The sequence below is a fragment of the Crinia signifera genome, chromosome 6 (genome assembly GCF_055691185.1).
Source record: "Crinia signifera chromosome 6, ASM5569118v1, whole genome shotgun sequence".
NCBI classification, from domain to species: Eukaryota; Metazoa; Chordata; class Amphibia; order Anura; family Myobatrachidae; genus Crinia; species Crinia signifera.
In genome coordinates, this window is record NC_139222.1 from 10,254,494 (window position 1) to 10,272,298 (window position 17,805).

Here is a 17,805-nt window from a genome sequence, read left to right on the forward strand (position 1 = left end):
GTGGTAGAGGCAAATACAGTATATCAATGTAAACCTTCTTGGCATAGATATATTGATATCCTTATAAAGCAACAATGAACAAATATGGTTTTAGGTAACATTTTTAAAAAAGGGGCAGACTAGATGGTGGTTCTTATCTGCAGTAAAATTTTATGTTACCTCCTCAGGCACTAATGCTGGCACCTGACTACTGCTTGCTGCAGTGTATGCATTGATACGCTGCTGACACACCTCACTGGTGTCGGCTGGTTTCCCACACTGGTCACTGAACACAGACCAGGTCCTCTACAGTGGTAGCTGGCAGAGGGCGGAGCTTGGAGACGCTGGACTAGTACCAGGACAGGCGGAGGACGGGACTACTTTTGTAGTATTCCTGTTTGTCACAGGATGAAGCAAACGTCTTGGGCAAAGGATGTTTATTTGCACAGATACAAGTCCTGAAGAAGACTCTTCTCTATGGCTTGGGGATCATACAGAGATGTTACAGCAATATGATACACGCAGATGTACAATATTACAGGCCAACCTCCAGCCTTTTATCCCAATCCCACACACAATACCACAGGGGGTAATTCCACCCTGTTCTCTCCAACCAATCCGCTCCTCTCCCATATAAAGGATGAATCCAATTTCCTTAGAATAACTTCCCCATAAATGTGGAGATGATCTGGTGACCTCCTGGACACGTCACATAAAGATACACAGAAGTAACACATTGCACACAGGAGTACAGACCCCCAGCCCGTGTACTGATAACACCGTGTCCACAGCACTGCAGACCACAAGGCATGTTACCTGCTGTGCGCTGCTCACCAACAGAAGGTCTCAGACCGCCTGCTAGGAAATGGTCATCTCCTGTCCCAGTCACAGAGCCAGTGATCACCTCCCCAGGGCATTCGTACACTTATACTACATTCCTCATTACTCTTATATAGATATATGCTGTGTGCAGTACTCCTAGCTGTATATACATTGCTGTCATCCTACAAGTGTGCTTACAGCACCACATATAGAATGTTACCACATGTTCTAAACATGACAAGTGCCCACTATCGTGTACAGATGGCGCTGCAGCACAGCGATTAACCCCTTTTAGGGCTTCTCTGAATAATTCGAAGTTAGCTTTTCTGAAGTTTAGTATTTTTGCCGATCCTTTATGATGTAATTTACTGAAGTTGATTTCCAGTGAAACCATATTGTGATCACTGTTCCCTAGATGTTCAATTACTTTTGTGTTTGAAGCTAGATCTATGTTATCTGTTAATACCAAATCCAATAATGCCTTATTACGAGTTGGAGCTTCTACCGTTTGTGTGATAAACTGGTCTTTGAGTAAGCTTAGGAACCCATTGCTTCTTGCTGCTGTTTTACATGATTCATTTTTCCAATCAATATCAGGTAAATTGAAATCCCTAATAATTAATATCTGACCCTGATCTGATGATTGTTTGATTTAGTTTAAAAGAGACTTGTCCCTTTCGTTTATGTTCGGAGGTCTATAGCATACCCCTATTAAGATTTTATTATTAGGTTTTTTGTTATTGTCGGTTATCTCTGCCCACACGGCCTCCGTGTAGTCTTCCTCTGTACCTGAGCTCATTTCTTTTACGCATGATGTTAAGTTATTTTTTACATATAGGCACACACCACCGCCCTTTCTATTTTCCCTGTCGTTTCTGTAGAGTGTATATCCCTCCATGCTTAATGCCCAGTTGTGCGACTCGTTACACCATGTTTCTGTACTACCAATAATGCCATAATCGTCCCTAGTGACCACAGTTTCTAGTTCACCGATTTTACCTGCTAAGCTTCTTGCATTAGCCAGTAGGCATTTTAATTTATGTTTATTTTTAGTTGCGTCCCTAACATTGTGTTTAATTTCTCCCCTAGACTTATTTGTATTCCTTCCTAACTTCCTCTTACCCACCTCCCCCTCAGTAGACTCTCTACAGCCCTCCCCACCATGCCCACTGCCCGACCTATTTACAGTTATGAAACTTCTTCCTATGTTGTTCACTCCTTCCCATACCCTAAGGTCATCTGTATCTAAGAGCTGTAATGAGGTAACATGACTGTTGTTACATAACATTCCTGATGCACCCCGGGACCTACCCACGATGTTACCCTTATTAGAACCCAGACAGTGCCTGTAACTCTTGCCCTCCCCCAAATTGATTCTTAACCCCAATCCTACTATTTTCACTACAAGGCCCACAGTATCTAGCTACCCCCACCCCCCATCACCTAGTATAAAATCTCCTCCAGCCCTCTAACCATCCTTGCCCCCCCCCCCTCCCCTCCCCTCCTCATTCAGGTACAATCCATCACGGCAAAAAAGTTGACCGAGAAGTCCACCCTGTCTTCCATGAACACAAATCCCTCCTTCCTACACCAGTTCTTAAGCCACACGTTTTCCACTCTGCCTTCTTGAGCTAGTGCGTGGTACTGGTAATAGTTCTGGAAAAATATTACCCTAGGTATCCTCGCCTTTAATGTCTTACCTAATTCCCTACTCTTTCTTGAGGACATCCCACCTACCATTAACGTTGCTCCCAGCCCCTCCCAACAATCTGTCTACTCGGTCCGCGATGTGCCGTACCCAAGCTCCCAGGAGACAACAGACTGAGGTGAGCTGAACTCTCACGGGTAGGCGGAAGCACACACGCACCTCACGGATTACAACGAGCAGACAGCATGAACTCCCAGTGTAACCAGACACTGGCAGGTACTCTCCTGCAACGCCGCTTCTTCCTCCCATTCCCTTCTCTCCCTAAAGGACTCTGCGGCGCAGCACCACGCAAGGCATTTCGGCCCCCCATCTCCTACCTTCTTCCTCCCCAGGGAATACCTGCTCCCACCGGCGTGCCGCTTACTTTCCACCTCTACACCAAGTAAGTGGCGAGCAGCAGCGCACAGCCTTTCATCAGGGATCCCCATACCCGCTCTCTCCCCACACACTCATCCTGAGTGTGTTGCCAGACTCCCTGCACTGGCTTTGCCAACAGGGATCTGTGCTACAAATTTCAGGACAGCAGTTGTACCTTCCTTTCTACCCACATACTGAGACCATAGGGACCCGCTCACTTGTAGCTGCATAGCCTCACACTAATTACAAGAAGCAGCAGCCCCGGAATCAGTGGGTTTATCTCTCACCAATTTATCACTCTGCCTCTTTACATATATCTATGCTCACCCAGTAGAGTTATAGGAGGTATATAATTGTGAGCCAGCTTAACATTACCTACCTTGATCGATAACTCAAGGACACTATATCTTGGGGGAATAAAAGAATATACATTCAACTAATTAAGGTTTTTTTTCTGCAGTATGGTATTGGTACCTGTAGAAATTTTAATTTCATAAAAATGGCTTCCCTGCTGACAATCATTTGTCAAATAACAGAGCAATAGTATCTTACTTTCCGATTGACCCAATTGTATAATTGATTAATCTATTATCATTACACCAATTGTTTGCTCACTCTTAAGAGGTCATTTGGATCTGTTACATATATGTATCTTTCAGGCAAATCCCACCAAGTATAATTAACTGGTATAAGTGGTGGAATTTATCTGCGTGACAGAGAAATATCTGCATACAGCAGGGAATTATTATAAATTGTGCCAGTGTCTGGATCGAATACTAACACCAGCTGATAAATACTAGTGACTACGTACAGCAAGAATACACTGTCCTGACTAACCTTTTTTCTCTTGAGATAGTACTGTTCAACCAATTGTGCAGAACTGAAAAATATTTAGCAATGTGTTGCCAGGGACATCTTCGGAGATGCATTAATTAGATTAATGTTCATGTTTGATTCTGGATATTGAATCGTTATGCATCACATAGTCACCATGTATTTCTGAAGGTGCATATTGGGTAGAGAACTCCTTTAGTGTTATCTACTACCTGTGTTTTTGATAAATATTAATAATTAAGTTTTAAGAAACGGGACTTGTGTAATAGTACGGTGCGCGGCTATGTTTTCAGCGTAGGCTAAGCTACGCTGTCAGCGTAGCCCAATGGCTGCCTAGCGTAGTGACAGCCCAACGGCTGCCTATCGTAATTTGTGCAGTGACTCCACCGCAGCCCGGCTCTGTCCCCAGCAAGCCTAGTGAGTGCCTCTCACATAGCGCCGGTAACCGCCAGATCCCCTGCGCTGGCGAACGCCGGCGGAGAGTGGATCATGCATGCGCCGCCGGAGAGGCGCTCCTGCATCTTAGTAATTATTGCGGCAGGGTACGGCAACCCTGCCTGTGTCCGCTTCAGGGAGATGGGGTTAGGGGGTATGCTGGCGCAAGTGCGTCTTATGCACAATAAAGGAGGCATTTGCCAGTGCTCCATGTTACATACTGGCAAATGCCTCCTTTTCAAACCCCCACTATCCACGCCAGCCCGAAGCGTGGTGAGTGTAGCGAGCCCCGTGGGTGGCCGCGTTACACGTCCCCCGACCTGTTTACATCCCCACTATCCACGTCGACGTGGAGTTGAGTTTATAAAGTGTGGCGAGCCCCGCGAGGGGACACGGAATACATGTGAAGTAATCCGCTACGCTCGCCACGCTTCAGGCTCGGTGGCTCCATGCGCTCACCACACTTTATAAAATCAACTCCACGCCGACGTGGATAGTGGGGGTATGAACAGGTTGGGGGATGTGGAAAGTGGGGGTGTTTCAGGAACACATTCACACCTGCCATATCTTACATCTGAGACAGTAATGATGACATGTGTTAACTGGATTTTAGTGAATAATAAAGAAGAAAAAAAACACTTAACGTACAATAATATGAAACAACAATAATAATAAATAATAAAAGTTATTTTTCAGTTTCTGCATTCACGGAAACTGCAGCTGAAGTTGACGCAGTTGTGTCTGCATCCGTGTCGTCTGCTTTGTTGGCCTTTGGGAGCAGAGTTAGGGCATATAGAATCCGCTGGAAAGCGTTTTCTGCGCCGACAGTTTTTCGCCAAATAAATTCTTGAAGATAGGAGTCCAGATTTTGGCGCGCAGTGCCCCTTTGCCTTTTGTTACGCCACTTATAAGATCCCCAAAGGCGTTTGATGTTTTCGGTATGAACCTCGGTGTCCAGATCAACAAAATTATACCGGTTGTTTACCCGTGCATTGTGGTACCCTGCCTGCTCGAGCTGTTCAGTGTTATATGCACGCCAGCAATCAGAATATATAGTCGTCCCCGGTTCTATATATTTGTTGATGGTGGACACCAGGGTGCTGGCGTCACGTCTGTCCACAGGCGTTATAAAACACTCACCGGTGTCTCTGGATATGCCTCCAAACAACCACTTTTGAGGCAGCACGCAACTTTTTCTCTGGACAAAGAGACTCTCGTCCACCTCCACTATTTTTCCCGGACCGCCAATCCGGCGTTGGGGCTGCGACATTAAATCCACGGCGCAGGCCTCCCGCATAAGGTTATTATACAGCACGGTGGATTTTTTCGACAACTTTAGTTTTTGCTCACAAAAAGATATGCTTGTGCGCTCTTCTGCCCAGGAAAATATAAAATGGATGAGGGTAAGAAATGGGATACGACAGCCCGGGAACCAATGTGCCGCACGGAGACTGACCTTCTTTTGGCACTTTTTAATGTGGCAGCGCCACATACACTCCTTCATACTCAAGCGCATGGGGTGGCCATTAACACAGGTTTGTGTCAGTGGCAGCAAATGGTGCTGTTGAAAAAATACCACTGACTCCTCCTCTGTCTGCGGCAGGTCGAACATCGTGACCGGTTCTGCAGCCATTCCTAATTAATAGAGACAGGATTATATGCAACATAAAAAGCTTGAAATATGCATGAAAAGTGGTACAATATGCTACAATAAATAATAAAAACAAGTAATTTTTAACTTATTTATTAAAAAACCAGCATACATTTAGTAAGCAGTGGAATAATTAACAATTATTTAACATTTTGTTACTCTTTAAAACATAAACAATCAGGTACTGATCCAAATGTTCGGTAGTAAGATTGTGTCTTCTTCTCTCAAAATATTTTTATGAGTGGAAAAGGACCGTTCCACATCCACTGAGGTAACTGGGTAGTATCTGAATTTGGGTGCTATGTTGGCACTTATGGTTTCTGGCTAAAGTTTACCCATCCCATTAATAAAACTTATCAATTTGACACAGAGGTTCAAAGCCTGGGTTTTGGTTCAAAATGTCTTCAAACTTTTCTTTGTTTACCCAGGAATACCTCTGGCAATGTGGAGTTCACTTGGCGGATTTCATTCATTAACTAAATAGATTCCGTCAATGCCAAACCTTGAGTTTCAAGCTTTTTAATAAAGGTTCAGGAGCTTCGTGACGGCTTCTGCCCCCGACTGACTTTTATTAAAATGGATTGGCAGCCTAGAGCAGTGTCAGACGTAGCGTACAACTAAGGTCCCCCTCACTGCGCACATATTGGCCCGGCCTGCACACTCTACCACTACCTGGCCAGCAGCAGCAGTGCCCTGATTTGTGGGTAAAAAAGGGGGCGGGGCCTAATACGTGAAGTGCCCCCTTTTGGAAAAATATGCACCATTATTAGATTTTAGGTAAAATATGCAATAACCAGTGAAAATGGGCAAAATATGCAAATACATATAAAAGAGAGTACTTTCTCTTCCTTTCCTATGTACTTGTTCATACCCTCAGGGGAGCACCTCCACCAGCCAGTACCTATACTGAGGCATCCCATTGTATGTACTGTGGATACTTCTATTGCTATATACATTATTTCCTTCATTCGTGTTCAGTGACTTGTGCACCGGTACCTCCCCCAATCCCCCTTTTCCTGTGAATAATCTTACCAGTGAATGACTGCAGATCTGGGAAAGTGGCTGTTATAGGCCGAGGCACTTGGCAGGTGGGGTCTGTAAGCTCTAGGACATGGAAGACACCATAACACAGGGAGATAACGGGCACTATGACAGGTGACACTGCACAGGAAGGATAATGTCACACCGGGTCTCCTCCCACTGACTAATGATGGAATCACTGCGGCAATGTCCCTTGTAGGAGCAGCACCAGGCTGCAGGGAGGCTGGGGAAGAGCCGAGAACATTGGTGTAAGAGGAGATGTTGGCTCCAGCGTTACCCACGGGGCAGATACATTTCCCTCATTAGTCTGATCTGACAGAAGCAGGTATAGAATAAGATAATACTGTAGAGCCAAGGATAATATGTGACTGTGATTAGGACACAGAAGCCTACGCAGCTGCCATGTCTGAGGTTACAGACCTGATAACCATCACACGTGAGCAGCTGCCCAGCCAAGATGAGACACGGCCCCCGGAGCCATTGCAAGGTCCTCAGCAACCACCTCACCATACACGGCACCATCCCAGAAATGGGGAACATCGGCTCCCTGATTCTATGGTCACACAGACTGGCCGCTGCAGTACTGATACTGGCCCGTGTTTCTCTACATACATGGTCACAGCTGATGGCAGAAACACACCCTGATAATGGCAAGGACTCTCCTGCCGCCACTTCCTGTTACCTCCCCCAAGCCGTCCCTTCCTGTCATTCACTCTCCGAGTTCTCACTGCGGCAGCATCACAGAGTTACCTTGGTGCGTGCGCAGTGTTCAACGATAATCGCTTAGCTGTGACCATCGGTATTGCATACATATCGGAATCAGACCCTCTGTTCTGTACTTAGTGATTATCACTCACCTGTGCTGATACCTGTAGGGATTTCCTCCTCCTTACACTGCTGGTCACCCGTCACATTCGTTTCTTCTTCTCCCTCTTTATTTTGTTCTTTAATATTGGTCAGTGCTTCACCCTAATTAAATCACAAAATAAAATACATTAATAATGTCTGAATATTACTGACGGGGGGCTGCTAAGAACATATATTACATGCATCTTCACATCTATGTTTATATGTGCTGGCAGTGTATTTGGGATAGGCAGCAGCACTGTGTATATCAACTGGCCAGCTTGTCCAGCATCAGGAGCCCTGTACCCAGCAGAGGTGTAAGCCAAGGTCTCAGGTGCTGATTACCTGGCTGTTCTTCCCAGCAGGCTGCAAAAGCTGCTTAAAATAGGAAATAAATTCCATAATATTCTGGGATTCGGTATGAAATCCCGACGGTCAAAATCCCGAATGGGTCATAATACCGACAAGGACAAAATCCCGACAAGGACAAAATCCCGACAAGGACAAAATCCCGACAAGGACAAAATCCCGACAAGGACAAAATCCCGACAAGGACAAAATCCCGACAAGGACAAAATCGAGACATGTAGAATGTATAGGTGAAAAAGTCAACATGACTTTCAGTTGACAGGTCGACATGGTTTTTTTTCTTGTTTCTTTTACCCGAATGTCGACACAGTCGACATGGACACAGTTAGAAGTGAACCGCAGCCCCTCGCATCGCTCGCAATGCTTCGGGCACGGTGCCTCGCTGCACTCGGCACACTATTTTATTCTCCCACCATGCCCCAGGGGATGGTAGAGCATGAAATACCGCCTGTCGGCACATGTCGGGTCAAAAAACAGTGAAAAAACCATGTCGACCATGCGACGGAAAGTCATGTTGACTGTTTTACCTGTACATTCTATATGTCGGTATTTTGACCCTGTCGGGATTTTGTCCTTGTCGGTTTTATGACCCATTCGGGATTTTGAACGCATCCCATATTCTGTTATAGTTTATAGTTTTTTGATTTAGTACAATCCATGAATGTATATGTGCTACAGGAGGGGTAGCAACAGGTACTGGAACAGACTGGAACCAGATAGATGACTGAACTGGAACCTTTTAGGTGTGCTGCTGCTGGTTTGTTACTTGTCCAAGTTTTCTGTTCAGGAGTACAGCTGCACTGAGTTTTCTCATTAGCTGATTATCTTTAATTAGGGATTCTGACCAGCTGCTCCCTGCCTATACTTCCTGTTTTGTTCCCCAGTGAGTGACAGAAGAGGCTTCTCACTGTGCAGTCTGTTGGTTAGTGTTCCAGCCTGAGTTCCCAGCCGTGGGTCTGCTGTCCAGACTCCACGTGCTGCTGCCTTGCATTAGTTTGCGGTTGGATTTGCTGTCTGCTGCTAGTCTGTTTCTGAATCCAGTAACAGTCCTGTGTCCTCTGCCCGGCTCTGCGGTACCCAGGAGGTTGAGATAAGTGCACCCCCTTTCCATCATTGTGCCTTACTAGCATTCTGTGAGAGATTCTGTTTAGAGTTATATTGTCTCTGTTCCAGGTCAAGTGTCTTCTAAAACACAGTGTGTCTTTGTACTTGTTAATTATTTTGTGTAACATCTTTATGCATTGTTGCATTTAAAAGCATATACAATATGAGTTACTTTTGTTTAACATCTTCATGCATAGTAGCATTCATTAACACTACTTGTGTGTATGTTGTTATTTCCTATACCTCCATGCAGGGTGGTTTTCTGTATTTTGTACGCAGAGCAGTGGGGTCATTAGTTCTGTGCTTTTACCTACTGACTAGGCCACTTTTGGGGTCATTCCTGGAATAACCCATTGGGAACAATTTTGTCACTGAGATACCCCTTATTCCTTCACACTAGCTGGAAAAATGGCTATGATTGTCCCCAGACCCATCGCATATTGATGCGGCCACTCTTCCTCAGACCCCCCATTTTAACATTGTTGTGTTATATTGATTTAGGTACTTGTGTACTTTCACGGCTCCCATCGCATGCCATCGCATGCCATATGTAGTGGCATGCGATGGGATGCGATTTTTGCCGGTTTTAAGCATTTTTTTTTTAAATCGCATGCGATTTGATCGCATGCAATTTTTAACAGAAATGCATCCAAATGCATTGAAATTAGTATCAAACATGTTCAATGGCCCCCAAATGTCATTTTTCAGGCTGTACCACCCCCACTATCAACACAAACCCGAAGCGTGGCGAGCCCGTGAGGGGCGGCAGTACACGTCCTACGACCTTTTCATACCCCCACTATCCACGTCGTCGTTGAGTTGTGAATAGAGAGTGTGGCGAGCGCAGCGAGCCACCGAGCCCGAAGCGTGGCGAGCGGACACCTGTGAAGCCTGCGAGGGGACACGTATACCTGTGAAGGTATCAGTGTCCCCTCGCCACGCTTCGGGCTCGGTGGCTCGCCACACTTTCTATTCTCAACTCCACGCCGACGTGGATAGTGGGGGTATGAAAAGGTCATAGGACGCGTACCGCTGTGCTCGCCACGCATCAGGTTCGCGTTGATAGTGGGGGTGGTACAGCCTGAAAAATGGCATTTGGGGGCCATTGAACATGTTTGATACTAATTTCAATGCATTTGGATGCATTTCTGTTAAAAATCGCATGCGACCGCATGCGATGCGATTTTTACTATGCGATGGACATCGTGGGAGCCGTGATTGTACACAAGTACCTTGATTTATATGAATTGTCTGTATTTTAAATTAAAAACAAGTGTTTAATTTTATAATTGTCCAGCGCTGCTTTCTATGCTTCTGGGTTTTTCCCATTAGCATATACTTTCTGTGTTTTACCCTGTGAGGACTGACTATCCTCAAATCAAAGCAGCTGCTAATAGTGAAAACACACATCATCAAGCACTCAGAAACATAGCCTTGGTTATTTTTTCTACAATTGTGCCACTGTCTGTTTGCTTGTTCACTGGGTTTTAGTTAGTTTTTCCTCTGGTCTACTTTAGAGGTATTAGGCACCTTGTTCCCTATAAGACCTGGTGGCACCGGCCTGGGGCCGAACCTAATTCGTCCCACAAACATGGCTATTATAGGTGAAGCCTTAGTACTGCAGGTGCCTATAGCCTGTGAGGGGATTAACAATCAGGTGTGGTGCTGTGGTCAGTCTCCTTCCGTATTTGTACACAGGTACTCCGCAGAGTCAAGACAGAACCATGTTCATTACTGGGCTGGAACTGGATGGTAACTAAACAGGAACTGGACTAATGATTGAAATAGAATGGGGATCGGTGAAAAGACTGGAACCGGATGTTTGCTGCTAGGAACAAGTCCCTGAGTATCTACATTGGAACTGAATGCTGAAGCAGAGCACTGATGTGAAGTAACCAGACTGGAACTGGATTGGACGGACTGGAACCGCACTGATACAAAGTACCGAGGAGCTCAGCATGAAGCTGTTACTTCTGCAGAAGCGACATTGTTCTGGCAAATTGGGTTGGTCAGGAAGTTCCCTTTATAGCGCTGAGTGTTCACCCATTGGAAGAGCTGGGTGCAGGGCCCATAGTGGCTGCTGAAAGTCAGGTGACTGATTTCAAAACAGCTGAACCCATACTGGTGTTTTGGAGGGAACTCTAGCATTCAATATACTCAGTATTACAAGCTCACCAAATGTATTATGTTTTACAGTTAGACAAGTATGAAATGTTTAGTATATATCTGCTTATTTCATCTTCTATTTTGCACCTGATAAGTGTTCCTTATCTCTAGCATTCAGCCTGTGTAACAGAATGCTGAGAGGAAGCGGAGCACTTAGGACAGACACACTTTGAATTAACCTCTGGGCACTGACAGCGCTGTGCAGGTGCAGGTACAGCATGATCAGCCTTCACTGCCAGCTGGGAGCAGATCTCAGCGCCAGCCAGGACGGACAACGCAAAGGTAACAATGATAAAACTCCAGAGTGTGACATCAGCTGCCTCACCAGCTCCAACCCCCTCACATCCCCAGTCAGGTCCTGTGTCAGTAATAGAGATAAGAGTGATGTCACTGTGACGCTCACAGAACCTATCACCTCCCCGGTCAGGTCCCTGTGTTAGTAATAGAGATAAGAGTGATGTCACTGTGACGCTCCCAGACCCCATCACCTCCCCAGTCAGGTCCCTGCTCCAACCCCCTCACCTCCCCAGTCAGGTCCCTGTGTCAGTAATAGAGATAAGAGTGACGTCACTGTGACGCTCCGAGACTCCCTCACCTCCCCAGTCAGGTCCCTGTGTCAGTAATAGAGATAAGAGTGACGTCACTGTGACGCTCCCAGACCCCCTCACCTCCCCAGTCAGGTCTCTGTGTCAGTAATAGAGATAAGAGTGACATCACTGTGACGCTCCGAGACTCCCTCACCTCCCCAGTCAGGTCCCTGTGTCAGTAATAGAGATACGAGTTATGTCACTGTGACGCTCCCAGACCCCCTCACCTCCCCAGTCACGTCCCTGTGTCAGTGACAGAGATAAGAGTGATGTCACTGTGATGCTCCCAGACCCCCTCACCTCCCCAGTCAGGTCCCTGTGTCAGTAATAGAGATAAGAGTGACGTCACTATGAAGCTCCCAGACTCCCTCACCTCCCCAGTCAGGTCCCTGTGTCAGTAATAGGGATGATGTCACTGTGACGCTCCCAGACCCCCTCACCTCACCGGTCAGGTCCCTGTGTCAGTAATAGAGATAAGAGTGATGTCACTGTGACGCCCCCAGACCCCCTCACCTCCCCAGTCAGGTCCTGTGTCAGTAATAGAGATAAGAGTAATGTCACTGTGACGCTCCCAGACCCCCTCATCTCCCCAGTGACGTCCCTGTGTTAGTAATAGAGATAAGAGTGATGTCACTGACGCTCCCTGACCCCCTCACCTCCCCAGTCAGGTCCCTGTGTCAGTAATAGAGATAAGAGTGATGTCACTGTGACGCTCCCAGACCCCCTCATCTCCCCAGTCAGGTACCTGTGTCAGTAATAGAGATAAGAGTGATGTCACTGTGACGCTCCCAGACCCCCTCATCTCCCCAGTCAGGTCCCTGTGTCGGTAATAGAGATAAGAGTGATGTCACTGTGACGCTCCCAGACCCCCTCACCTCCCCAGTCAGGTCCCTGTGTCAGTAATAGAGATAAGAGTGATGTCACTGTGATGCTCCCAGACCCCCTCACCTCCCCAGTCAGGTCCCTGTGTCAGTAATAGAGATAAGAGTGATGTCACTGTGACACTCCCAGACCCCCTCACCTCCCCAGTCACATCCCTGTGTCAGTGACAGAGATAAGAGTGATGTCACTGTGACGCTCCCAGACCCCCTCACCTCCCCGGTCAGGTCCCTGTGTCAGTAATAGAGATAAGAGTGATGTCACTGTGATGCTCCCAGACCCTCTCACCTCCCCGGTCAGGTCCCTGTGTCAGTAATAGAGATAAGAGTGATGTCACTGTGACGCTCTCAGACCCCCTCACCTCCCCGGTCAGGTCCCTGTGTCAGTAATAGAGATAAGAGTGACGTCACTGTGACGCTCCCAGACTCCCTCACCTCCCCAGTCAGGTCCCTGTGTCAGTAATAGAGATAAGAGTGATGTCACTGTGACGCTCCCAGACTCCCTCACCTCCCCAGTCAGGTCCCTGTGTCAGTAATAGAGATAAGAGTGATGTCACTGTGACGCTCCCAGACCCCCTCACCTCCCCAGTCACATCCCTGTGTCAGTGACAGAGATAAGAGTGATGTCACTGTGACGCTCCCAGACCCCCTCACCTCCCCGGTCAGGTCCCTGTGTCAGTAATAGAGATAAGAGTGATGTCACTGTGATGCTCCCAGACCCTCTCACCTCCCCGGTCAGGTCCCTGTGTCAGTAATAGAGATAAGAGTGATGTCACTGTGACGCTCTCAGACCCCCTCACCTCCCCGGTCAGGTCCCTGTGTCAGTAATAGAGATAAGAGTGACGTCACTGTGACGCTCCCAGACTCCCTCACCTCCCCAGTCAGGTCCCTGTGTCAGTAATAGAGATAAGAGTGATGTCACTGTGACGCTCCCAGACTCCCTCACCTCCCCAGTCAGGTCCCTGTGTCAGTAATAGAGATAAGAGTGATGTCACTGTGACGCTCCCAGACCCCCTCACCTCCCCAGTCAGGTCCCTGTGTCAGTAATAGAGATGATGTCACTGTGACGCTCCCAGACCCCCTCACCTCCCCAGTCAGGTCCCTGTGTCAGTGATAGAGATGATGTCACTGTGACGCTCCCAGACCTCATCACCTCCCTGGTCAGCTCCCTGTGTCAGTAATAGAGATAATAGTGATGTCACTGTGACGCTCCCAGACCCCCTCACCTCCCCGGTCAGGTCCCTGTGTCAGTAATAGAGATAAGAGTGATGTCACTGTGACGCTCCCAGACCCCTCACCTCCCCAGTCAGGTCCCTGTGCCAGTAATAGAGATATGAGTGATGTCACTGTGATGCTCCCAGACCCCCTCACCTCCCCAGTCAGGTCCCTGTGCCAGTAATAGAGATATGAGTGAGGTCACTGGGGCGCTGCCCGGTTCGGCAGCAGTAAGGGATGCTGTTTGAAGTCAGAGGGTTTTTAAAAGGGGCAATCACAAGCCAAAACCATGCGTTGTAAGTGATTGCCCCTTTGAAAAAAGTCTGAGTTCAGCTGGCATCCCGCCCTGCATTACATTCCGCGCTGTCACCCCTCTATACACCAGATGGATCATCTCTAAAGTGAACTTTAATAAATATTAATTGTTTTATATCTGACCTTGTCCTCGGTTACCGTTTCCATGATGGCGTCTCTACAGTCCTCCGTGCGCGTCTCTCAGATTAATCCCTCTGTGAGAAGAATCACACAGCAAACAGGAGAATAAGGGGAGCAGTCATTGTGATGTGTGTGTGCCCCAGTAAATACACTTGGAGGGTAAATACACTGACCCTGTGCGGAATCTTGGCTTTGGTCTGCACAGTTGTCTGACACTTATCATCAGGTATCAGCCACAATCACATCCTCTTTCCTTCATGAGGAACACAGCCAGGACCAAGCCCGTCATTCCCCCAGATCTGCCTAACGTCATACCTGCATATGTATCATCACACCTAGGCTACTGCAATGTCCTCTACCTTGGGCTCCCAGCAAAAGGACTGCACCGCTTGGAGATGGCACAAATGCCGCTGCCAGGCTGTTCCCCAACCAGCCCCCCATTCCCTACTCCCTTCACTGGCTGCCTGTAAGATGGTGAATTGCTATGGATTGGCTTAATGACTGTCACAGCCCTTCATGACCAGAGCTCAAGGTACATGAAACAGCTACTGATTCCTCACTGAGATCCGCAGATGATGGACTATTACCAGCACCTAGAATCTGCCTGAGCGCATCTGGGGGCGGAGCTTTCTGCTCTGTAGCTCCGACTGAGGGGGGGGGGGAGGAGTCCTTGTGCAGTTCTTTAACTGTGCTGCAAACTATTGGACAGCCACCTGACCCCGGATATGGGATGTCCCACCTCCTGGAGACGCTGAGCTGTCAGTCACAGCCCTTCCCCCCGAGTCTTCTACACAAGAATTACTAGCAACACGCATGTGCAGATACAGAGCAGGAAAAACCATCGGTGGCACCGTTAAGAATATGCATCTGCCATCGATAATCTGGCTAAAATCAGTGGTAACCGCACCGATGACCGTCCCTAGATAACCCAATCCCATCACCTGCCTATATATCACATACACAGCAATCACCATCACACAGATATATAGGGGCACAGACACACAGGTCTATAGGGGCACAAGTACATAGGGGCACAGTCACACGCAGGTCCATAGGGGCACAGTTACACAGAGGTATATAGGGACACAGCCACACACAGGTCTATTGGGGACTATGTAAAAACCGGACCCAGACTAAACTCCGGACCGCCGGACAGGACATCAAAATCTGCAGTCCGGAGCTTGTAGCGTCCGGTCCGGGGGGTGTCTTGTCCGAGGGGGTCCCTGTTATAGCTATCACCAAGGACATGGGGAAGGGGAGATTACAGCCTCCCCGGGTGGTCCGGACTGACCGGTTTTTGCTACATGCCCGGACCATACAGGGAGGCTTTATTCTCCCCCTCCCCCTGGTGAAAGGTGTCACAGGCAGCCCCCCGGACAAGACACCCAGGAAAGGACACCCCCCGGACCGGAGGTTACAAGCTCCAAAATTCAGAGTTTGATGTCTGGTCCGGCGGTTTTGTCCTGGTCCGGTTTTCACCCATACCCGGTCTATTGGGGCATAGTCACTCACAGGTCCATAGGGGCACAGTCACAGAGAGGTATATAGGGACACAGCTACACACAGGTCCATAGGGGCACAGTCACACACAGGTCCATAGGGGCACAGTCACACACAGGTCCATAGGGGCATAGTCACACACAGGTACATAGGGGCACAGTCACACACAGGTTTATTGGGGCACAGTCACACACAGGTTTATTGGGGCACAGCCAGGTGTAACCCTTTCCCCAGCACCGCTCACACCGACACTGCAGCACTTACACCCCGCCGGTCGCCTCTCCCGGAGCTCCGGACACCTCTCTGCGCCGCCGCCCGCTACTTTCCTCCTTTGAAGACTACGCGAAAATGGCCGCCGCGGCCCTGCAGTGGAGACACCGGAAGCGGCCGCATCATGCTCTTCTAGTGACTGTGACGCGTCCAATGGAACCGCCGCCTGCAGCGCCCTCTGCCGCTGGGGAGCTCTCTGTGCACGCCCCCGTCCGTTGCCTGACAGCAGCCAGGGAGGTGACAGTGCCCAGCCGTGCACGGAGCCGCCGTCACTGGGGAGACCCCGGACCCGCTGCTGCCGCCCCCGGACACACTAGCTGGCAGCTGCCTGTATATAGCCCGGCTCACACTGCTGTATACACAGGGAGGGGGCACACAGGGACACTAGGATGGGGGCAGATAGGGATTAGGGGGACAGATATTATCAGCAGGGGTGCCGAGAGAGGGGGGGAGCAGGTACAATTTAGCCGGGCCCGGGCCTGCCAGGGGGGCCCTGGTCTGGACACACAGGGTTTTTTTATTTGGTGGCAAGTACCCCCAACATGACCCATTCCATTAGGTACAAAATGCTCTGTTCCTGGACTTCCCTGCCAGTGGCAGTTACAGAGGTTGGACTCCAGCACAGTCCAAAATTCAAAGAGGGGTGTCACATCAACTGCCAGTGAGTCCAGGACAGTGATGCTTGGGGTGGCAGTATATGTGACCCCCCCTTCTTAAGGTCATGTGTAAATCCTTTGCAAAGAGCATGTAACCCCTGGCAGAGAGCATGTTAACCCCTGGCAGAGCATGTAACCCCTGGCAGAGCATGTAAATCAGGGCAGACAGGTTAATCCCTGGCAGAGAATGCTAACCCCTGGCAGAGCATGTTAACCCCTTAATATGCAATGAGCATTACGGTGTGTGGCATAACGTGTAATGAGCATTATGGCATGTGGTATAATATGTAATGGGTGTGTGACATGTGTAATAGGCATCACAGTATAAATTGTTGTACGTGTATCCACCTTGGAAGCAGTGGTGTAACAACGGGTCCGTAGAGTGTGCGGGAGCTCCGTCCGTGGGGGCCCCAGGAAGTTGTTGTACCGGGGCCCAGGATTTCTCTTGGCGGCCCTGATTATCAGAACACTGTATTAATACCTAACCCGCCCACTGGCTCCCTGGTAGTGTTGGGAGGTCAGGGGGCGGAACGCTGGGAATATCAGTGACCATCAGTTTATCGATTAATTAGAAAAAAAACATCACCTCCATCGTTTCCTGAGCAGGATGATCAGTTCTGTAACAGGGCGCAGATGGCCTTAATGAAAAACACTGGAAACCCTCCACGACATAAGTCTGCCGCTTACACTCCAAATCCGGATAAGAGTGAAGAAATGGGAACCAGATGAGAAAAGATACGACCGATACCATGTTAAGCCTCTTCTCCACGAACCAACATGTTTTGGGCTTGTAGCCCTTTCTCAAGGTGTGGAGATACGTCAGGCCTGGTTAGGTATTTATACCTGCACAGTGACAAATATAACCCGGTCCTGAACCAGAATATAAAACATCCTAAACACTTCCTGCTTCTACCTAATACAACAGATCAAAAGCCTCTCACAATGCCTAGAA

At 48.3% G+C, this 17,805-nt stretch overlaps 1 protein-coding gene across 5 annotated transcripts in view; it reads right to left on the reverse strand.

The window, feature by feature from the left end:
* Window positions 1-16,332, reverse strand: part of LOC146009929 (uncharacterized) — a 453,438-nt gene extending 437,106 nt beyond the window's left edge. The window contains exons 1-3 of one of the 5 annotated variants that reach the window (XM_083150579.1): window positions 16,192-16,332; window positions 14,431-14,501; window positions 7,685-7,796 (exon numbers count right to left, since the gene is read on the reverse strand). In XM_083150579.1, coding sequence (XP_083006705.1) covers window positions 7,685-7,796; window positions 14,431-14,454 — 136 coding nt within the window. In that variant the 5' untranslated portion in view covers window positions 14,455-14,501; window positions 16,192-16,332. Of the gene's footprint in view, window positions 1-7,684; window positions 7,797-14,430; window positions 14,502-14,600; window positions 16,137-16,191 lie in introns of those variants that run through there. The other 4 variants (XM_083150577.1, XM_083150578.1, XM_083150574.1 and 1 more) reach the window with 4 other exon arrangements.
* Window positions 16,333-17,805: the final 1,473 nt, after the last annotated feature.